Source organism: Hypanus sabinus, chromosome 16 (assembly GCF_030144855.1).
Source record: "Hypanus sabinus isolate sHypSab1 chromosome 16, sHypSab1.hap1, whole genome shotgun sequence".
Lineage (NCBI taxonomy): Eukaryota > Metazoa > Chordata > Chondrichthyes > Myliobatiformes > Dasyatidae > Hypanus > Hypanus sabinus.
In genome coordinates this window covers 61,219,988-61,244,197 of record NC_082721.1, presented here as the reverse complement: position 1 = coordinate 61,244,197, position 24,210 = coordinate 61,219,988, and the positions used below count along the sequence as shown (strand labels likewise).

Genomic DNA, 24,210 nt, shown 5'->3' with positions numbered 1-24,210 from the left:
GCAAAACAAAATTAAGGCCAAATAATGCATACAAATTGAATCACACGATGAAAATGCAGGAGAGCATATGCAAGTGCATGCAAGTTCTATTGCACCAAGCAACCACATTGACCTTTGTGGAGAGCAGAAAGTGCGGTTTTTTAAAAGGTTAACTCTTCAGTGAGCTTTTGCTATGCAATGGAAATTCTGAGCCAACAGATTCTCCTACAACTTGACCCATATCCACCAACTCCAATTTCATATGGAGAGTGGTGAAGGCTCCAAATCTCCACTTGACACAGAGTGTAAAGACGACATATCACAGGGACTCAAATCGCACAAAAAACACAACCCACCTATAACCACCTTCTGGAAAAACATCCCCCTCTCCAAGATTATTCATGCAATTAGTTATCTTCAAAGTTGTTGGTGTTTTTTTTTTAAGAACAGGAAGTAAATAAAATGAAACTGGTCTGAGGTGAATTGAATGACAAACAAGAGAAAATCTGCAGATGCCGGAAATCCAAGCAACACGCACAGTTCTGGTGGAACCTAGTAGGCCAGGCAGCATCTATGGAAAACATCAGGTGATAAGTGAAACCTGACAGGGGAGGGATGAAGTAAAGAGCTAGGAAGTTGATTAATGAAAGAGACAGAAGGCCACGGAAGAAAGAAGGTGGGGGTGGGGGGAGGAGCACCAGAGGAGGGTGATGGTCAGGCAGGGAGGGAAAATGAAATGGGAAATGACGAAGGTAAGAGGGTGGGCAGGGAGCATTACCAGTAGTTTGAGAAATTGATGCTCATGCTATCAGGTTGGAAGCTACCCAAACAAAATATAAGGTGTTCCTCCAACTTCAGTGTGGCCTCATCACGAGAAGGCAGCCACAGATGGCCATATCAGATTGGGAGCAGAAGTGGAATTAAAATGGGTGTCCGCTTGTTCTGGCAAATGGAGTGTAGATGCTCGGTGAAGCAGTCTCTCAATTTATGTTGGGTCTCACACCGGGAGCACCAGACACAGTAGATGGCCCCAACAGACTTACAGGTGAAATGTCATCTCACCTGGAAGGACTGTTTAGGGTCCTGAATGGCAGTGAGGGAGGTGGTGTAGGCGCAGGTGTAGCACTTGTTCTGCTTGCAAAGATAAATGCCAGGAGGGGAGATCAGTGGGGAGGGATGAATGGACAAGGGAGTCACATAGGGACCAATCCCCAGAGAAAGTAGAAAGTGGGGGTGGGGGGGAGAAGAGGGAAAGATGTGCTTGGTGGTGGGATCTCATTGGAGGCGACAGAAGTTTCTGAGAATTATGTGCTGGACGCACAGGCTGGTGGGGTGGTATGTGAGGACAAGAGGAACCCTATCACCGGTAGGGTGGGGAGAGGATGGGGTAAGAGCAGATATTGATAAAGTAGTAATAAATATCTTTAAATCTTTTTTACCTTCCAGTAATAAGACAGCTTGTTTTCGCAATACTTGAACGAGCCGTTCGTCAAATTCCATTTGTGACAGCATCGATACAAGCTGTTCTTCATTCCGACACACTTTGTCCTGAGCATACAGACCTTCTGGCATTAGCCGCTGCTGCCCTAATCCTATTAGTGCCACTTCAAGTGCAAGTGCATAATAAGACTCCCCGGTGTTGCTGCTGCCTGGAACTGGAAAGTGCTGATAGATCGGCTTGCGAATATCATTTATCGAATCTGGGAACAACAAAACGTCATACTTGGCCAGTTTAGTTACTGTTAGAAAATTTAACAATCACTTATGCGCTTGATTGAAAGTAGAGGGAGAAGGCATTCACATAAATACAATAAAGATTGTTGGGAGCAGCACAATAAGTAGTGCAGCAAAAGCTGGAATATTGGGGTTCAATTCCACAGCATCTGTAAGGAGCTTGCACGTCTCCCTATGACCTTGTGAATATTCTCTGGGCGCTTTGGTTTCTTCCCACGCTCCAGAGACATAGGGATTTGGGTTAATGAGTTGCTGGCATGCTACTCCTGGTGCTGCAACAGTGGCAACATTTGCAGGCTGCCCTCAACACAATCCAACAAATGACATAGTTCACTGTCTTTTGATGCATAGGTGAGAAATAAAACTAATCTTTAAAACAAAACTGTGCACAGAGTGGACAGTGAGGCATCTCTAACCAAATATACAGCAACACCTCATTAAGTACTTAAAGGATGTGAGCACAGACACATGACACAAGAGCAAGGGTGGGTATACATACCCCCTAAAAGCTAACAAATTTGAGGTCTGTGCAGATTTCTAAACATCTTATATTTAGCAAACTGACTTGGGCTTTTCCTGCTAAAAAATTTCACATCCAAATTACTTACACGAATCCTTTCCAGTAGGAAATATGTCAGAATGGAGAAGCCCCACTTGATCAATACATTTGCTCACAACCACTGCACTCTTCCAAGAAGCTTTAATATATGAATAGATCAGAGTTCTTTCTCTCAAGCACTGTTTTCTTGTTTGATCCTTATATTCCTGATTCCTCAAAGCTTCAATAGTCTACAGCTTGGTATTGCAACTACTCTGCCCAAGACACAAGGCATTGCAGACCATTGCGAAGACAGCTAACCTCAACACCCAAATCAGCCACCTTCCCTCCGGTTCAGTCTACACATCCCTGTCTCAGTATCATAGCCAATACAATCAAGGACTCCTCCCACCCTGGTCACTCTCCCTCCGTTTCTTAGGCGGAAGGTACAAAAGCCTAAGAACACAAACCAATCTCAAGCACAGCTCATATCCCAGTCTTGAACAGACCTTTCATTCACTACAAGATAAACTCCAGATCATCCAATCAACTTTGTCTATTTGCACTGCACTGCTGCCATAAAACAAATTTCACTACATATTGTCAGCGATATTAAACCCGAGTCTGTTCCATTAATAAGCTGCAAAGAAATTTATATGACTGCTAATAACTAAAAGATAAAGAAAGATGTAGCTGCAACATGGAGGAACTACTTGATCAGTCTTAAATTACTTAAAATATAACTTACTGCCAACTTTCCATTCCCTAGGTCTTGTGCAGTCTCAGTTGGTTGGAAGAGCAACACCCACCTTTCCCTCTCCTTTTGGGAATCATCTGACAAGAAAACACATCTGTAGGTGCCCCTCATATGACAATTGGTCCTATCCTTGCATAGCATGGATACAGCACAGAACAAGATTTATATTTGTTCACCAGCATCGAAACACATCCTCTAACTAGGCTACTTGTGGCATCCCATTTATTGCCTTGCTTCAAGCAGATAACTGTACAGGTTTTTGAGAGCAGTTTTGGGCCCCTTATCTAAGGATGTGCTGACACCAAAGGTGGTCCAGAGGAGGTTCATGCAAATAAACCCAGGAGTGAAAGGGTTAACAGTTTTGGAGTGTTTGACAGCTCTGGGCTGGTACTTACTGGAGTTTAGAAAGATGAGAGGGGATCTCATTGAAACCTATCAAATACTGAAAGGCTTAGATAGAGTGATAGAGTGGATATGGAGAGGATATTTACTACGGGGGGGGGGGGGGGTGGAGAGTCTAGGACCAGAGGGTACATCCTCAGAATACAAGGACTTCCATTTAGAACGAAGACAAAGAGGCATTTCTTTAGCCAGAGGGTGGTGAATCTCTGTAATTCATTGCTATGGACAACTGTGGAGGCTAAATTATTGGTGTATGTAAAACGGAGGTTGATGGGGTCTTGATCAGTTTGGGCATCAAAAGTTACAGTGAGAAGACAAGAGAACTGGGTTGAGAGAGATAATAAATCAGCCGCTAAAGGAATGATAGAGCAGACTCAATTGGCCAAATGGCCTAATTCTGTACCTATAAACTTATGATCTTATGGTTTATGAACAAAACTCACAACTTTAACTCTGAAAAGACTGGAGTATTTACCTGTGAATAACACTGAGCTCTCATCATCCATCTTGCAAGCCTCGAGCAATGTTCTGCATAGACACCCAATCGGATCAAGAGGATGCCCGACCCAACCTTCCTGATTTGCAATGGTGGTTACCCCTTTCTGTAATAGCTCTGAATAAGAGTAAAGGAAATGTTAAAATATTCTTTTGCATGCAGCCCTGCATATTCCATAAACACAAGATACTCTGCAAATGCTGGAAATCCGGAGGAACATGCACTAAATGGTGGACGAATTCAGGAGGTCAGGAGCTACCTATGGAGGGTAAATAAACAGTCAGCATTCCAGGCAGAGACCCTTCATTAGGACTGAAAGGGAAGGTGAAAGACAGAATAAGGTGGTGGGATGGAAGGGTAGGAATACAAGCTGGCAGGACTGGAGAAATCTTATGGGAGAGAGTGAACCAAAGGAAAAAAAAGGGGGGCCTCCTCTCCATAGAAGCTGCCTAACCTACAGAGCATTTTGTGTGTGACAAAGTTCATGATGCTTGTTGAAAGTAGACTACTTATCAAACCAGCTGTTTATTGCAGCTTCTAAAGTAATTTATAAAGCACATTACTACTTCCCAATTAGATGGTATGTATGCATGTGCACACAAGATTACTCATTTTCTTTCAGTGACACAACACAATTTGGTGGTGTCAATTCAGAAATAAATGCTTTTTCAATATGTAGGGTTGCAATGCCCTCAATTTTGACTTTGATTTAACATTCAAACGTAATAATTTTGCAGCCACCTAAGGTTCTCTTGGTACTCATTTGTTAGCTCACAACCCTTTCTCTGATCCATCTTGTGATCCCCTTACCTTTCTTCTGGTGTTTGTATGTTTCTAACTGGCGTCTTTTCTGTAACCGGACAGTATTGACAATTGCAACAGCCAGGCGAAGAGATTCTCTGGGATATCCATGTGACCTCAGTGCATCTACTCTGGCACAAGCAGTTGGTACATGCTCTGTAGAATTAAGGTTTTCAGCAATGGAATTTAAAACATTTCAAAATTATTTATAATACAAAGTCAAATATTACATAAACATCAGGAAAGGAATGAAAAAAAGATGTTGCAACACGAAGTATGCAAGATGAAATAAATCAATTTCTGCCAAGCAATGGAAGCTTCCCAACCCTACTTGCTTCTGAAACAGAACTCAGCTGTGATCTGCAATCTCTCTCATGGAGATAAAATTACCATCATGCAGGCACAAAAACTATAATGTCAAAAGATGAACTACTAACCCAAGTTGAAAGACCTTACTACTAGAAAATGGAAGGCAATGTGAAATCAGCATCCCACTTAATTACTACAATCAGTATTAGGAACCCTGGTTGACCAGGACAGTAATGTTTAAGGATCTAATGGAGAGGTTTTAAGGCATTGGTCAGACTTCATTTGGAGTACTGAGAGCATATTTGGGCCCTCATCTAAAAGATGTGTTGGCAGTTTAGGAGGGTCCAAAGGAAGTTCACAATTACCCCAGGAGTGAAAGTAACACAGGCGCATTTGATAGCTCTTGGCATTTTCTCGCTGGAATTTGTAACGATGTTATTGAAACCAATCAAATATTACAAGGCCTAGACACAGCAGATATGAAAAGGGTGTTTCCTACAGTGGGGGAGTCTTGGACTAGAGGGCACAGGATAGAAGGATCTCCTTTTTGAACAGAGGTTAGGAGGAATTAGCTAGAAGGTGGTATACCACAGCTGGCAATGGGGTGTATGTGGTGTCAGGGAGGGATAGCACCTGTGGTGGGGGAATATGTCACGTTCTTTTCAGGCTGCTTGACTACCTTTGGTCCCCACCTGGCACAGCTCTCACCTGTGGCTCCCTGTAACTGTTTGCATGCGACAGCGGCTACACCCCTGGCAATGGCTTTGACAAGCCAGCTAAACCAGTTGAGGGTAGCCGACGAGTCTCAAACCCTCTGAGATAGAGAGTTGTCTATCCCAGCATGTGAAAACAGACTCTGGCAGATTGAGCAGATGAGATCAATGGAAAGTCCAACAGTCAAGGTGGTCTCTGCAAGCGCTGTGGAACACAGAGCACGTCAAGACACATAAGATGTCCTGCTCATCCACTGCACCTAGGCCCATCTCCAGCTGTCTCGACTTTTGTCTTGCCACTGGATCCAGATGGGAGTTGGGAAGAGAGAGTGAGGCTGACGCTGCGCAACTCTCCCTCACTTAAATCCAAATTAAGCGCTAGTCTTGACACCATCATCATTAGTGGTGTTGAGGTCTTCATCAATGACAATGGACAAACCCCCCCACAGCTGGCAATGGAGGCCAAGTTGTTGGGTACATTTACAGCAGGGGTTCACAACTTCTTGATTAGACAGGGCATCAAAAGTTGTGAGGAGAATGGTGTTAAGGTGGGATAATAAATCAGCTGTGATGGAATGGCAGAGCAGACTTGATGGGACAAATGGCTGAATTCTGCTCCTATATCTGATAGAACCAAGTCACAATGGGGTAGTTCGGAATTTAAAAGACTGCAACAACAGCATTAGATACAACAAATTGAGAGATTCAGGAGAGAGTGTAAAAGTCATAGCAATAACATTTTACAGTAAATCTAATATACATGCACATGCATCAAACATTCACCTCAGCCAATGTTAAAACAGTAGCTGACTGTTCATGTTGAGTCTACAACTTGTGTTCAATATTTATTTTTTAAATTTGTTTAAATGACTGTTACACAAATGATCCATAGCTATATCATATTCTCTTAAAGAAAGGGTCAGCCAAGATTTCTTTGAGAAGTTAATTCCTTTTGGAACAATAAGGCACTTAAGTTAACTGTCTTTATTTACCTGATCTTGGTATTGAACATCTTTAGTTGATTAACTGCTCTTCCAGTGCAACTGTTATTGGACAAATCCAAAGAGCAACTGGTAAACAATTTTTTTGGTTTACAAAGATGCCATACATACCCAGCCAAAGAGGCCGTCCCTGGGAATCAAACAGTGATCGGTCCCCATCATGCCACTGGTTGGTATAATTGTCACTGCTGATAATTCTGCGCAAATGACAGTCTTTCCAGTCCAGGCCACAGGCTTCTATTGCACGCACAAAAACAGTTCTCCGCGATCCAACTATGAGAGAAGCATGCAGTTCAGTATGGAATTTCAACCTCCCAAATGGATACAACACACAACTAAAAATTCTCAGTTCCAAAAGATGAACAGAAACGGGATTTACATCCTACTGCAGTGTATACTGATATTAAACCTGATTGAATTGAATTGACTCTTTCTTACTTCCTTCACTTACACAAGTAAAAATCTATATTATTTACATTCCTTTTCCCTTCTCCATTATGAAATCAAGTTTACCTTTAAATTGCAGCTTTAATCCAAATTCTGCTTTGTTAACTGATTTCATATGGGGCAAAGGCTGGTTGTTCCAGTGGTTCATGTACCAATGAGGCCCACGACGGCAAAATAGCAGAGTGTAGCCCAGGATTCTCTCAGTTAATAACCAAGAACTCACTGCAATTGTTGATGATGAGCGTGAGGCTTATGTTTTGTTTCCCTCTGCCATTCCAATACCAAATGGCTAATAGCACAGCAAACGTAGCAGTTTATTACTGTTATTTCACTCAGAACTGAAATAACCTTGCAGAAGCCACCTTAGCTGACAATTACTTGGGCCAAAAAGGAGATTGTGAGACAAGTTAGTACCTTATTTACTTTTAGAATGATGGAGAAGCAAACCAAAATTTTAAAAAGCTATTTAAAGCCACCTATTAACATAGGTAAAGGGGTTAGATTTACATTCTGCTTAGAAATTGGTTTCGAGGAGGAGTTCCAGTTCCTAACTGAGAACCTGACGTTCCCAAATTGAATTTGTAACCTGGGAAGACATTGAAATATTTAGTAGATGCTAACCTGTGGCCTGCCACTCCTGTAAGTGATTCATAAATACGTAAACACTAACTTGTTCAGTCGGGTCCTGTGCTGAAGAGCCACTTTGTTGGCAAGTCAAACTGCTGGTCGGATGAGAGACTTCAGGCTGCTGAGTATGACAAGATAACTGTTTTGCATGCTGACAATGTGTGGAGGCAGTACAGTTCCCACATATGGCCTGTACAAACCTGCAAATGGCAGGTAGTATTTCCAGCACACCGAGCCTAACCAAGCCAAGGTGGGAGGGTAGCAAGCAGTTTCACAAAACCACCTTAACTGGATATCATTCCACAATATCAATCAAGCAGGTTTCGACACAGCAGAATAACTGCATTTTTATTGTGTTTAGCAATTACAACCATCCACAGCCACTGAATCAAGTTACTTTGAACTTTAAACTATCATTAAGAGAAAGTGGTAGCAAAGTTCAAACAACTTTGAGCACAGATTATCTTTAAATGAAGAGCCTGTTGCTGCTGCTTGGACCTTAAAGTGCCTTTTTTTTGTGCTATGAAGTTTTCATTGACAGATTGATCTAAGACAGCCCCCATTCTAACATTTCTTGACACAAATAAGTTTCAGAAGATGTGAATGTCACTAGACTTCCAATACAAAGTAAACTCAATACCTGAATGGCTGTACAGGAATGAAACTCAATGGAAAAAGGCATTTTGCCCCATGAATCATTACTCACCAGGTGCCAAAGGATATGTTGGCATTGGAGAGGGTTAAGAGGACGTTCATGAGAATGATCCCAGGAATGAAAAGGTTAACATTCAAGAAGTATTTGATGACTCCTCACCTGTACTCACTGCATTTTAGAAGAATATTGGGAGATGATATTGAAGCATATCAAATATTACAAAGCCTAGACAGAGTGGACATAGAAAAGATGTTTCTAATAGAGAGGTAATACAAGAACAATAGGGCATGGCCTCAGAATAGAAGGACATTCCCTTAGAATAGAGATGAAGAGAAATTTGAATCAATGGAATTCATTGACACCAACAGGTGTGGAGGTCTAGTCATATTTAAAACAGATTGACAGGTTCTTGATTAGTAAGGGTGTCAGGGTTACAGGGAAAGACAGGAGGATGAGGTTGAGAGGCATGGAATAGTGGAGCAAAATTTTTGGGCCTAATGACCTAATTCTGTGGCCATGTTCCCAGTGCATGCCTAACTTCTGATCCTATACCAGGTGAATAGTTATTTCTCCTACTACCACTGAAGTTAGTAGCCCTTGAATCTAAATTATTAACAAACCATGTGTTTTTTTTTTAAAAAGCTTAACTGCTCTCAGATTGTTTAATATACCATATCTGTCCATAATATTCAATGAAACCCATCTTTACATTTGAAAAACTGTACACCCTACATTTATTTATTGTTCATGTGATTTATATTAGCAAATTTAAAAAACAATTCAATGCCTTAGATAGATCAATTAAATAGATCACTAATGCCATTGGACAGGAGGTAGGGCAGCCTCAGGTCCTACACCATAAGTTCAGGTACAGTTATTCCCCAATAAGTATCAGGCTCCAGAACCAGCATGGATAACTAACTCACTTCAACTCTGAACTGATTCCACAACCAACAGACTCACTTTCAAGGACTCCACAACTCACGTACTCAGTATTATTTATGCGTATGGTTTGTTTTCTTTTGCACATTGGCTGTTTGGCACCTTGGTTTATATATAACTTTTCAAAAATACTCTATAGTATTTCAAATTTTTTCTGCAAATGCCTGCAATAAATGAATCTCAGGGCAGTATATGGTAACATACAGGTTGATAATAGATTTACTTTGAACTTTGAAGCCAGTTGAGTCCCAATGCTGTCTTAAACCTTGAATCAATGAAGACAACCTTACTCTGAAGTTCAAGCACTAGAAAGCAGAATCAATAATTTAAAATAATTGGAGGTGAGCTGTCACAGGGAAACCTACACAACCCAGGTTAATGATTAAATGTGGCAAAGCATCTCCTCTAACCATTTGATAGATGCCTACATAAACTAAAAATGTAAAACAAAGGACTTTGAGGTGGTAAAGGAGACTTTGGTTCTTGATCCGAAGTAAATCTTGGAAAGCATGGCTATCGAGCACAGCTATTCCAACAACAACTCCTCTGTTACACATATATACACCCTGTAATTGCAGTCAGTACTGAGGAATATTTGATCGCCTTAAAGGTGAAGCAAGACCTAACTAAACGACTCAAGAAGGAACATTTTATGACGCAAAAGTTCTATGTGTGAACAAAACAAGATTTCAAAGAGAGTAGAATGGCAAAAGCCACTTTTTTCCAATTATTGCTATAATTCAAAAGATGAATAGAAAATTGCAATAAACATGTTTGTGATATTTTTTTGGAAATTTCCAATACAACATGCTAAATACCTTGGTTTCGATTTGAGTTGTGCTGTATGCCAGCTGTGATACTAGGTATTTCGTTGATATGATTGCCATAGTTACCATCTTCTTGTGGGCAGACGTCCATGTTGTTCCATTTCTTGAGAAGCTCAACCCAGCCAGCTTTCTCCTCCTGCTTACAATGAGGATTTAGTACTACACATACCCAGAGAGCACCTGAGGGAAGAGGGAGAAATGGGCAATTAAATAAACTGACCAAAATAAACTTCAAACCTCTTTAATGTTGCTCTGTAAACAATAGGGCAAGTTCACCATGTTACCTTGGGGGGAATCTGTGGTGCCCTGGAACTTAACTGAAGAGACTGAGGTGAGCAAGGCTCTTCAAACCATTCTAACCACATTTTACAGGACCACCATTAAGAGTGTCCTAATCAGGTGCATCACTGTCTGTTCAAGACACCATCTGGTACAGGAATTGCAAGGCATCAGTCTGCAAGAGCCTACAAGGAACTGCAAGGATTGCTGAGGGGATCATCAGGAGTCTCTCTTCCTGCATATGCAGGGCTCTTGGCATTGTCAAGGATCTATCCCATTCACTCCAGAATCTCTTTGACCCCTACCATCAGGCAGGAGGTACTGTGGCATTACAACAAGGACCGTTAGGATGGGAAACAGCTTCTTCCCCCACCCCCCAGTCGGAAGTCTCACAGCCACCTAGGCCTCATCAGTTATGAAACACCAGTAATGTTACACTTTTTAAACTTGTATCGTAAATTCACCTTGTGCTAAATGTCAACCTTTAGAATACATTTCATTATTTGTTAATTTTTTGTAGCATTAATGTCTGGCATGTGTGAGTTATCGCAAATCCAGTTTAGTTATCTGCATATGAATAGACTCTAGGTACTGTAAGTACACAGTGCAATATGTACTGTCTTGTGCACATTGGTCCAGAGGAACATTGATTCATTTGGCAGCATACATGTACATGGTTGAATGACAATGAACTTGAACTTGACCTGGTTTTCTCAGCTGTTTATTGACATCAAAAAGAAATTCAAACAAGCTATAGTAACTAAACTAAACTTATGTGCACATTTTCCTATGACACACTTTTTGAAAGAGTAATGGAGAGATTTTCCATTCTAACAGCACAAAACAAATCTGAAAGTGGTGTGAGATGGAACATCTTCACACTTCTCTCCCTAACACATTTAACCGAATTCTGGACTGCAGCAGTTCAAGAATACTTCAATCATGCTCATTACAAAAAAACTTCAATAGCACTCCTTTGTGGTGTTAGAGATTGAATTGTCTGAGAAAGCTGTGGCTTGACTGTAGTTAGCATAGCCAGAGATCTGAAGCAGTACCAATTTCAGCTGGCTTTGTGTATCAACTCCAGATTGTTAATTCAAAACAAAGCTAGTCATCATCTTTGCACAGACAAAATGCCACTGACGCAAAACATCAATAGTTCTTTATGTTTAAGTTGCTTAAGCTTCATTCACTTGCTTTTTACATAGTTGATGACCATGTAATAGGGGAATTTCCAGGCTCAGTCCTCAGTCACACTCAACACAAGCTCAGTCCTTGATATTGAGACACTGAAGTACGCAAAGCACAAGAATGCAGGGCTCTATTACACCGTTCAATCTCAGCCAAACAGGCTGATTCAACCTTACATCAGCTCCAACACAATTAGCCTAAATGCAGGAACAGATTACTGCTCTACAACAGATGCCATAGAATCTTGTCACTCACCTAGCCCTGCCACACCTGGAAAACAGGGCACTTATGTCAGAATACTGTTTCTGGATTTCATTTCAGCATTCAATTGTCCCACAGACCTTTGTGAATAAACTCACAATTCTCAATCTAAATACACCACTGTGCAACTGGGTGTTAAGACTTCTGAACCAACAGACAGTGGTCAAAATGGCCAACCGCTCTTCCTTCCATCAACATGGGTGCACCCTCAGGGCTGTGTGCTGAGCCCATTGCTGTACTCTCTGTTCACACACAACTGCATAGCTAAACACCTCAGCAATCACATTGTCAAGTTAACTGATGATGTAACAGTGGTGGGGTTCATCACCAACAATGATGAGAGCTCAAGGTCTAGTGCAGGCAAATAACCTCTTCCTTGATGTCAAGACAAAGAATATGGTTATTGGCTTAACTTGCATCACTCACACCTGCCTTTACATTGGTGGCACAGCAGTTGGAGTGCATATCACACATAACCTCTCATTGCCCCAGAACACATTCTACACAGTGAAGAGAGCTTACCAGCACCTCTGCTTTCTGAGGAGGCCGAAGAGAGCTGAACTCTGCCAATCTATACTCACGTCATCTAAGTGAACAGTAGAGAGCATCCTGACAAGCTGCATCACTGCTTGGTACAGAAAATGCACTGTGCTGACAGGAAGGTTCTACAAGGGGTAATCAAAACTGCCCAAAACATCACTGGCATCAACCAACCCACCACCAAGGACATTTACAAAAAGATATCAGAAAAGGGCCAGTAACTTCATGACAGATCCCAACCACCTTCTCATGGACTGTTTATCCCACTCCCATCAGGGAGGAGGCTACATAGCATCCACACCAGGACCACCAAACTGAAAAACCAATTACTTTCCCCAAGCATCAAGACTGATCAACACCTCCATCCACTGACTCCACCACTACTTTATTATTTCTCATCAGTCTCCTTATGTCCATAAAGTGTCATTAAGCTGTACATACAATCAATGTATATAACCTATCTTATGGATTAACTTATAACATTTTAATTATTGCATTCTTTCCCTCATCTTTGTGCTGCATTGGATCTGTAGCAAGAATCATTTCCTCCTCTTTATACCCGTGTACGGTAAGTCACAAAACAATCTCGTATTTTCTGAGAAGTACTTTGTGTAGGATGAACAATATTCATAGAAGTGCAAGTATACATGAACAATGACCTTAAACCAAGAAAATGCATTATACAGTCAGAACATTACAGCACAGTACAGGCATCTCTGTACACTACATTGTGCTGATGCAAGATCAATATCTAACCCTTCCTTCCCAAATTGCCCTTTATTTTTCTATCACCCATGTACCAATCTAAGAGTCTCTTAAATGCCCCCAATGTATCTACCTCCACCATCATCCTTGGGGCATTCCATGCACCCACCACTCAATATAAAGAACTTACCTCTGACACCCCCCAATAGTCTTCTCCAATCACCTTCAAATTGTGTCTGTCACTACAAAAATAAATGCCCCATTGAGAGCCCAGTGTGCAGTGGGCTTCTAACACAAGCCCTGATCTTCAACAAATATTTTTCTTATTAAAGAGCATGACACAACTATATTTGCCGCTTACAGTACTTCAATAATGACGGGTAGCTTACTTTACATTTTAATCTTACCAAATCGTTGAATGTAATTTTCACTGCCTTCCCACCCACATCACCACTTTGACCGAACTTAGAAATTGTAATAATCCATTTTCTTTGCCAATTAAATCACTAACATGAATTCCATCATTATATTTTATTCTCAATGGGGAAAGAATGCAAATAATACTAAGTGCAGCTTCAGTTCATTGTTAATATAACTCATCAATGGGCCATAGCATTTTAAAAGTGATTTCTCAGCTGCCTCCACTTTAAAGGTGCAAAGCTGGAGATAGGGCACATTGTAGGAACATGGGAAGTAGGTTACACACTAAGGTACCATAGCCATGAGAAAATTTACAGATGCTGGAGGAACTCAGCAGGTGAGTCTATGGAAAGAAATAATAAATAGTTGACATTTCAGGCTGAGGCCCTTCTTCAGGACTGGAAAAGGGGAGAAGTCAGAGTAAGGAGGGAGGGAGGGGAGGAAATAGTACAAGATGGCAGGTGATAGGTGAAACCAGGGGAGGGGTGAGGTGAAGAGCTGGAAAGTTGACTGGTAAGAGAGATAAAGGGAACTTGGAGAAGAAACACTGTGTTCCATCTGGGTAGCCTCCAACCTGATGGCATAAACACTGATTTCTCAAACTTCCGGTATTTGCCCCTTTACTATTCCCATTCCTGTTTCTCCTTCTCATCTTACCTCCTTAACTGCCCATCACCTCCTTCCAATGCTCCTCCTTCTCTTTCTTCCATTTCCCCCTTTCCTTTCAGATTTCCTCCTCCAGCCTTTTCTCTTACCAATAAACTTCCCAGCTCTTTACTTCATCCCCTCCCCCAGTTCCACTTATCACCTGCCACTTATACTTCTTCCTCCCCACCCTCCACCTTCTTACTCTGACTCCTTCCTTTGCTTTTCAGTCCCAATCCTGAAGAAGGTTCTCAGCCCAAAATATCAACTGTTTGCTCTTTTCCACAGGTGCTGCATAGACTGCTGAATTCCTCCAGCATTTGTGTTACTAAGGCACAATAAGCCTGTTCTTGCATCCCATAAGACTTAATGCATCTGTGTTATCCATAACCCTTAATACATTTGAAAGTAATCCATGATTGAGTCAGAGCCATTTGGCATCGAACCAACCTCAGTCCAACTTATCCACACAGACTAACTTGCCTAACTGACCTAGTTGTATTGGGCCCATAAATCCACTAAACATTTCCTGTCCATGTATGTACAGTACCTGTTCAAAACTCTTTGGAATGCTGGAATTTTTCTTGCCTTTACACTTCATGGAAGATTTGAAGGGAAATTATTAGGAGTCCTCTCACCACTTTTGTTTTTAAACTGACCCCCAGACCTCCTATTAACACCAGCTTTTGAATAAGAACAGTACATTCACTGGACATGCACACAAAACAAAATGCACAAGATTAGAAATGAATTTCTAACGGACCAAGGATTGAAATAAACGCTTTGAAATTAAGGCTGCGCACTCTCCAAACGAGCAGCTAACATAATAACTTGCCAGCAGGCTAACAAAAATAAATCTGGTTTCCTAATCTCCTGTGCTGGCAGGAAGAACTGGAAATCAGAGGCATGGCATTCCCACATGGGGTGTGAAGAAGGGAAGAGAGTTGAAAACACAGCAGAAGACGCTCGACATTTATCTCATCACACCTGGGTCAAACCCCACTCACCTTCTTGCTGCCACTAAAGCAGGGTAAAGGGAGTAAGCTCAGTTCAAATATTTGAGTCAGAGGTATGCAATCTCCTTTTCATACGGCTCACCTCTAAAAGTATGCTGGAATAACACCCAACCTTGATCACATGCAACTACAAACTTCATAAAGGGTACCAAGTCATTCATTATGAATGTTGTGCTCATTCAGTTAAAGGGATTTTAATACTACATTTTTTAAATCATATTTTCTGCTATGACACTCGTTGACATATAGCCTGGTTTATATTGCCAGTCCAATATACTCTGTTCATCATTACCCCAGTTAACACTGCCTTATTTTTTCTAATTAAATCGATAAAATTCCCCTCAACAGAACATGGTTTCCTCGCCTTCTGCATCACCAACCACCAGTTCTTCAGTTCACAAAGGCACTGGACCCAACCTATTGAAGGTGGTCCATCCCAAAGTAGCAGCTTCTGTCAGCAATGCCTATATCCCATTAACTGATATCCATTCCTCACTGTCATCTTGGCATTCATCTCAAATCTCACCAGGCCTGTGCAAATCTGCACATGACCCAGGTACGACTCCAGACCAGTGCCCTTATGCTTTTAGAGTTTGTATCCCAACTTTTCATATTCCTTCACCAAAGCCTCTGATTTTGATGGTTTCTATACAAATTACAGTCCTTTTCCCTCAAGCTGAAGAATGTCATCCTTAATCCTGGCACCAAGGGAACTAAACCTTACAAATCCACAAAAAATGCAATCCACTAGAAGAATTCAGCAGGTGGAGCAGCATCTTGGGGGTGGGGAGGGGCACAGGCTGTGATTTTTGTGCCCTGCTGCACAGAACATCTCATCTGATTTTTCTCTCCCCTTCCCCACCCCGCACATTGAGTGTTTGACTGTTTTTTTATGGATTCTTTTGGGTTTCTTTGTTTTCTGGCTGCATTTAGACACAAATCTAAAGGTTACATTATCAAAGTATGTTTTGCAGTATAAGTGCACTTTGAACTTTAGTCACTTCAACAACCAAAACAGGACAGATTCAGGGAATGTATACAGGGAACGACAGTGATTCACGCATGATTAAATTTCGGGATGGAGTTTAGAGTTCAATTCTGGCATCCTCTTATGGAATCTATACACCCTAACTGTTGATCCTCCCGTTTCCTCCTAATCCAAAGACGCATCATACAAGGCAAGTTAACTGGTCATTGCAAAAATTGTCCAGTGATTAGGTTAGGGTTAAATCAGGGTTGTTAGGGGTTGAGGGTCACTGTAGTTCAAAGGGCTGGAATGGGCTATTTTGTGCTTTGTCTTTAAATAAATAAAGTGCAAGCAAAGCTTATGAAAATGGGATTTGACAGATAAAGAAATTATCCATCACCACTAATGTCCTCGAATAGCATTATCTTGAAAAAGGATCTAGTGCTTTCCCGATGTACATAGAGCCATAGAATATTACAGCACAGAAACAGGCCTTTTGGCCCTTCTTAGCTGTGCCAAACCATTTTTCTGCCCAGTCAAACTGACCAGTACCCAGACCATATCCCTCCATACACCTGTCATCCATGTACCTGTTCAAGTTTTTCTTAAATGTTACATGACAAATAAACTTTCTTGGGCTTCCAGCCAGGTACAGATATTAATTATTACTGACTTTTTGATGACAAACTCTGCCCTCTTCAAGAATCAGAACCAAGCAGTTTAAAATTAGACTTTATCAAACATGGATGGCAGCAGAAAACATCATGTCCTGGCATCAGATCAGCCCAAGGTACAAGTGTTGAAATAGCAAATCACATACTGAGACAGCAAATGCTCTCATTGTTAATATTAAAGTCACACTGGGCAGCAATGCAGAGGGAGCTGAGCATGGGCACTAAAGTTGGCACAGGACTGCAATATACAAGACCACTCAGGCTGCATTTTTTTTTTTAAAAACCTGCAATTCTTTTAGCTTTTAAGTTTCTTTTTGTCAAGCAACTTGCATTAAAATTTATCATTTAATATGCATTTTAAATTCTTGTCTTTCTAAAATACCTAATAATAGGTTCAAAAATAATTTAAAATCATTCTAATGGAAGCCCTTCAACCTAAAGTAACTGCTTCCCAACCTGCCAATTATTTCTAACATTTCCTGATTTTACTTGTGAAAGAACAATGGGACCATCGTACTCTATGGTACTGAAGATGCCTCAGTTTTAATATTGATGCTTTCCCACTGGAAACTGGCATTTAACTGAAATATTAATAACCTCAGATTCAATGTTGATGAACAAATTCATCATATTTACACCGTTATAGTTAATGCAATTGCATAAAGATTTTTAAATATTAGTCTTATTTATCACATGCGCATCAAAACAGTGAAAGGTGTCATTTTGCATTTTTTTTTAAAAAAGGGGATGGTGCAAGGGTTACCATGTTTCTGACACCAACAGAATGCCCACAACTCATTAACCCTAACCAGACAGAAGCCACACAGCCACAAAGAGTATATACAGGTTCCTTTCAGACAGCAGTGGGAAATCGAACCCCAAGTAACCAGGTTGAATTTTACATTCACACACAAGTGGAGTCAAACTCCTTCAAGACCCAGTGCAACCCTAATGCAAGACCCAAGTACACACTTCCTGTATTTTCAGATGTCCTCCATGACTGATACTACAAACTTAAAATTGTTGATAGAGGGAAACCTAAAAATCCCCATGGAATTTGAGAAACGGGTGTCTTATGACAAATCACCACATCAATAGTCATTCACTGACGCACCAAAATACTTCACTATGATAGATGACTTTTACACATGTAGGATTTATGTCATAGAGAAAACATTTCCCACTGACCTATAAAGTTTTCCAACTAAAATGTTTTCCACTTCCATCTCCGACCCTGCTAACAATTCAAAACTCCTGGTGGTAAGATGCATCACCTTAAAGGCCATCTAAAAGATTAATCATTTTCTTCTATTAACACTGTTAGACCTGTGAATATTTTCATACAGATTTGATGCTTATTCAGCCAATGCAGAGAGCAGGCCAAGTTAAAGGATTAATTGGAAAAACAAAATCTTTGCTAACTGACTGGCCAATTTTAAAGCAATGTGAACATCCAGTGCCCAAAATAATCTCCAGCCAGCTCCAGTTAATCCAATAAAAGTAATCCTTCTCAGACAGATCCATCCTCAAAACACAAGTCTCTCTCATCAGGGAGAAGGCTATGCAGCAACCATGCCATGACCAGAGCACCATATGCAGAGACACTCCTCTACTTAGCGTCTCTATGTATGATGTACATAGCTATTATATGTACTCATATTTGTGCTTTTTATTGTGTTTTTATGCTGCTGCAGATCTGGAGTAGCTTTCATAGTGATGTACTGGAAATTACAATAAACAATCTTGAACAACATATGCAGAAGTAATTGTGTAAAATCTCCAAAATCAAACAATTACCAAAAATGAGCTTCTGAAAGAAACTGCATGCCTATTACAAAGTTCGAAGCAGCAGCCATTACCTAACTCATCCCACAGCTCTCTGCATTTGTCAGTCATCCCTGTCCCCTGTTGTCGCCACAGCGAGAGGCGTGGGTCTTCCATGAACTGCTCTGTCATTAGTGTCAACATCCGAGCTCCATTGGAATCCCGCATTCTGAGCATCTCCCGCACCTGTCATGCAATAAATGAAATTCTTGAAACCACATCAATTTAAACAGCTTCAGAAACAATAGGCTTAAACAATTAACCACAAGAGGGTCTGCAGCTACTGGTAATTCTAAGTGAACACTCAAAACACTGGAGTAACTCAGGTTAGGCAGCATCTATGAAGAGGAATGAAGAGTCCTCATTTTGGGCTGAGATGCTTCATCAGGACTGGAAAGGATGGGGGAGGGGTAGGAGTACAAGTTGCCAAGTGATAGGTGAAACCAGATGAGGGAGAAGGTGGGTGAATGGGGGGGTGGGGGGTGGTTTGAAATGAGAAGCTGGGAGAAGATCAGCTCCTTCAGCCCTTACCTTTTGTTCTATTGAGTGAGACAGTGGACTATGGAAGATAGGGAAGGAGGGGCATCAGAGGGAGGTGATGGGGGAACCAAAAATAAGGAATGGAAAAAGGTAAAGGAGAGAGATATTATTGGAAATTGGAGTAATTGACATTCATGCCATTAGGTTGGAGTCAACCCAGATGGAATAGGAGCTTGCTCCTCCAACCTGAGTGTGGCTTCCTTGTGGCAGTAGAGAAGGCCATGGACAGGTATACCAGAATGGGAGTGGAAAGTTTTCACCTACACTTGCCATCTTGTACTCCTTCCCCTCTTGACACTAACTTATTCAGGCTTCTTTCCCCTTGATGTTGCCTGGTAAGCAATTAACCATTTGCTATTAAATCAATAGATTGCACAGGGATAAATTAAAAGATAGTCTTTTAATCCCCCCTTATCCGCGGGTTCTGTATGCGCAGATTTAACCAACTGCGAATTGGGAAAACCTGGAAGTTCTCTGTCCAGCACTCGTTGTTTGAACATGAACAGACTTTTTTCTTGTCATTATTCCATAAACAATAGAGTATAACAACTATTTACATAGCATCTACATTGTTTTAGGTATCATAAGCAATCGAGAGATGATTTTAAACTATAGGCAGTCCCCGGGTTATGAACGAGTTCCGTTCCTGAGTTGGTTTTTAAGTCGGATTTGAAGTCGGAACAGGTACATCCGCTATTATTTAGTGTCAGTTAGTCAGTTGTTTGTCTTAGTATTTAGTATATATTTTACCTTTCTATGCATATAAAACACTTAAACGTACGTACTTCAATAATTAAACCATTGTGTTGCTTAGAAATAATTGTAGCTTTGATAGGGGCAGGGCCTTTTACATGCTCCATTAAAATTGTTCTGATTGTTGACCGACTGTATGCAGCATCCTTACAAACCTAATGTAGAAGCTGATAAATCCAATTAAGAGCCCTATTGGTTGAATAAGCTGATGTTAGGAAGAGTTTCAGAGAGAAGAATCCCACTCAAATTCCTAATGAAGACACCATGTTGATGATCTGCACTGGCTGAATTAGTCAGAGGGCTTGTCATTCATTGCCTATTATCAAAAATGCTAACAGTGAAGACCCTAGAGGCTTGTAAATGCATGAGGGACTATGCAGAGTATGATGCCTTCATAAACAAATGAAGGGGCAAAATAATTGCAAATGAAAACAAATGAATTACAAAATAAACAAAACAAAATAGCCTAGTGGAATAACATTAATGCAAATTAGAAAATCAAAATATAGCCTTTTATATTCCAGCCAACACTACAAAAGCACCACCAGAACTATTTCCTTATCTTCTAAACATTCCAAACTATTCCCATTTCTGAGAAATGGCTAGGGCAAGGCCAGGAACAAAGCTGTACATACAATGAGACTTATCAATACTGAAATGGAAGTGATACCACAGATCTGGACACAACAAATGGCTTGGAAGCATTGTGGGGCTGGAGCACGGGGCGGGGGGGGAGGGGCGGTGAACTATACTACTAAACAAAACTAATTATATCCCCTACAGATACCGTCATGAGCTGTTGAAGTTAAAATATTCATTAAGTTCTGTTCTTCCACAACTGAAGGACAAGCATTTGGTAAAAGTTCTTACCTTAGCAAACATGGAATGGAGTTGCTTGCTAGCTCCATAGTAACCACTGATTGATAACAGCACTTTCACCTGCTCCTGTACCTGCTCTTCATCAAGATGCCAGCAGTTTTCATCGTCTATGCTTGCACCTGCTGTGGGATCAGGAGCACCTGAAATTCAAAGAACGAACTTCAGATACTTTATTTGGGATTCTTTGTGGGGGCGGAGAGAGAGAGAGAGAGATACCAAACACAGGTGGAATTCATGGGGCAGAAAGAGTACTATACAGGGATAATAAGACTTGTATCAATTATTTTACATCAATTCAAGCTGGCAGTGAACCACACTTCTCTTCAGAGCAAAGTTAGGCCATGCAATTGCACTATAATCGAAGGTGCTGCAGAAGAAACCTGCAACTAATAAGAACTATTACATTGCTTGACCCAGCACCCATAATGAATTGTAAGGCTGAGGCTAGAATTATGACTTTGAGCTCCTTTTCCAAGGGCTGCAGGCCAAAATGAAAATTGATAACCCAACTCAGTGCCAGTTTTGCAAAAATAATTAACATGGGGTTCATATTCATTGCTAATGAATGCAAAATACAAGATTAATTAGGACTTGGGGAATTTTTATAATGAAGCAAATTTGTTTAAAGATTTTGTACATCTGTGTAACAAATGCTGTTGTCACCTCGTGCTTCTATGGAGTGCTCCCAAAGTTCTTACAAGTCTTATCTGCAAGAGAACTTTTGCAGCTTCTAGCAAATAAAAGATCAAATTGTTTAAGTTTAAGAGAAACTTTGAAACTCACCTATAGCCCAAGTTGAAGAGTAAAATTGTCATAAACAGTGTTTATGCTTCTCTATATTCTTTCAATAATCAAAGTCATTTGAAGAATGTCAAGTACAGAACAATAAGTCTCTGAGCTGGAGAGCTGCCCATGTGTGTGCACGTGTGTGGCTTTACTGCTGTTTTGTTGCTTGTGTTCTGTATTATTCTGCCAACCATTATGGGCACATTAAGTTAGTGCCAGAATGTGTTGCAACACTTGCAAAAATCTTTAGGTGTGTTGGTTGTTAACAAAAATGGCACATTTCATTTTATGTAAATCTGAATTTGAAATAAGTAGAAATGGTAAGTTGTGGCAATGTAATAGATCACTGCACTTTTAACCCAAAGAGAAAACTAAGACCACAATTGTCACTCCCAATAATTATTCAGTACTTCATTAGAGCATGCATAGTAGAATATGGTTAACAACCAAAACTACTAAAGATGTCTTCTACAATGGAGTACATCTCTGCTCCATGTGCATACAATGCAAGAAACAAAACGGTCATTTGAAATTGACCCAGTACAAAACAGAAAAAAATTAATATCAGTACAATCCAAGGCTTGAAAAGCTGATTGGCAGTACCAAGCAACATGTATATAAATTAAAATAGCTTTTTTTAATTTGAAGTAGTGGCCCTAGAAAATATTTTGATGACATGTATAATGACGGAGTCATTACCAACCCCCAACCACTGCAACCACCTGCCCTCTAGAAATAAAATCATTGCATCTATCCTGCATCAGAATCACTTGTTTCACTCTTTAGTCAGTAACATTTATTATACTTTGACCATCAAGCTCCTTCACTTCACTCACTTCAACATTGAACTGATTCCACAATGTATGGGCAAACTTTAAAGGACTCTACAATTCTTGTTCTCAGTATTAGTTATTGGTTTTTGTATTACTTTTACATTTGCAAAATTTGTCTTCTTTTGCACATTGTTTCCTCATCAGTCTTTCTGCTTCACTGTATCATTCTATGGTATTCTTTTGTTCTACTGTAAATGCCGCAAGAAAATGAATCTCAGGGAAGTATACAGTGACATTTACGTACTTTGATAATAAGCTTACTTTGAACTATGGAAGTTAGGAAGTTCACTAACCAAAGGGTCAAAACTACACCAACATGAAATGGCAAAGGGTCTTAACATTTGTACTCAGATGATTATCATTGTCCTTCACAATTTCAGGAATCACTCTCATTTAAAATTTGAGTAACAAAATAGCTACTAAGAGTGTCCTTTGGTAGAAGATTCCACAGAACTATAACTGGTCTTGTACCTCTGTACTAGAAAGGTCAGCTGAATAGACTCAATCTCACTCCATTCAGCAAGCTTCAGCACAAAACTTAGGAGTGAACCATGTTTTGCTTAGAAGCTGCCTTAAAGGCAACCAAAGCATTTTAAACAGTACTTTCTGGTCAGCAGTCTGTGGAATTCATTGCTACTGCTGGAAGTGAAGGACAAGTCATTGGGTATATTTAAACTTCTCAAGGGTGTCAAAAGTTGCAAAAGTAGGAGAATGAGGTTGATAGAGTTAATAATCAGCCATGGAATGGAAAAGTACACTCGATCAGCCGAATGGCCTAATTCTGCTCTGTCTTAGGGTGTAATGACAAGATATTGCCAATAAAATGGAGTGAACCATTTTCAATTCTGTGATCAGCAGTCTAAGTGGTCATCAATATACTTTTGCATAAAAAATTGAAACCTTTTCAGTATCATTTTCTCTTTGAGACTAACTGAAGATTTAGCTAGCAGATCATGGTCAAAGGAGGACTGCATGGAAAGTAGATTGCTATGTAAGGAATAGTTTGCACGCAGTAGGCAGCTTTGCTGAGTTAATCAAACAAAAAAGGACATTCTACACAAACAAATCCAGGCTGACTTGTCCTGAAAGCCAAGTCACCAGGAAGACATTAAACTGGTCCTGGTAACTTAAAAGGTGGGTGTTAAAGTCTGATGGGAACACTCAAAAAATTTTTTCCAGGTACCTCCTGTATCTAAAGTGACCACTGATGCATGTTCGAGGTTTCCTGTGACTGTAGCCCATCCACTTGAAGGTTTGACATGTTGTGCATTCAGAGATACTCTTCCGCACACCACTGTTATAATGTGTGGCTACTTGAGTTACTGTCTCCTTGTCAGCTTGAAACAGTCTGCCCATTCTCATTTGACCCCCCTCATTAAAAAGACATTTCACAAACAAAACTGGAGCTCAATGGATTTGTTTTTACTGTTCACACCATTCTCTGTAAACTCTAGCAAATGTGTGTGAAAACCCCAGGAGATCAGCAGTTTCTGAGATATTCAAACCACCCCGTCTGGCACCAAAGTCACTTGGATCACATTTCTCCTCCATTTTGAAGTTTGTTCTGACCAACAAATGAACCGCTTGACCATGTCAGAAAGTTTTGTGCACTTTATGCAGTCCTGGGTAGGTCTGTAGTCTAGTGTATTTGTTTTTTTCTCCTCTGTTG

The 24,210-nt window shown here is 40.5% G+C and overlaps 1 protein-coding gene across 3 annotated transcripts in view; it reads right to left on the bottom strand.

Moving 5' to 3' along the window:
- Positions 1 to 24,210, bottom strand: part of LOC132406356 (zinc finger SWIM domain-containing protein 5-like) — a 103,138-nt gene that overhangs the window by 20,337 nt on the left and 58,591 nt on the right. For 2 of the 3 annotated variants that reach the window (XM_059991907.1, XM_059991909.1), the window contains 7 exons: positions 20,914 to 21,062; positions 18,786 to 18,936; positions 10,220 to 10,408; positions 6,842 to 7,003; positions 4,717 to 4,863; positions 3,886 to 4,023; positions 1,419 to 1,679 (listed from right to left, as the gene is read on the bottom strand). In XM_059991907.1, coding sequence (XP_059847890.1) covers positions 1,419 to 1,679; positions 3,886 to 4,023; positions 4,717 to 4,863; positions 6,842 to 7,003; positions 10,220 to 10,408; positions 18,786 to 18,936; positions 20,914 to 21,062 — 1,197 coding nt within the window. The remainder of the gene's footprint in view (positions 1 to 1,418; positions 1,680 to 3,885; positions 4,024 to 4,716; positions 4,864 to 6,841; positions 7,004 to 10,219; positions 10,409 to 18,785; positions 18,937 to 20,913; positions 21,063 to 24,210) is intronic. The other variant, XM_059991908.1, reaches the window with a different exon arrangement.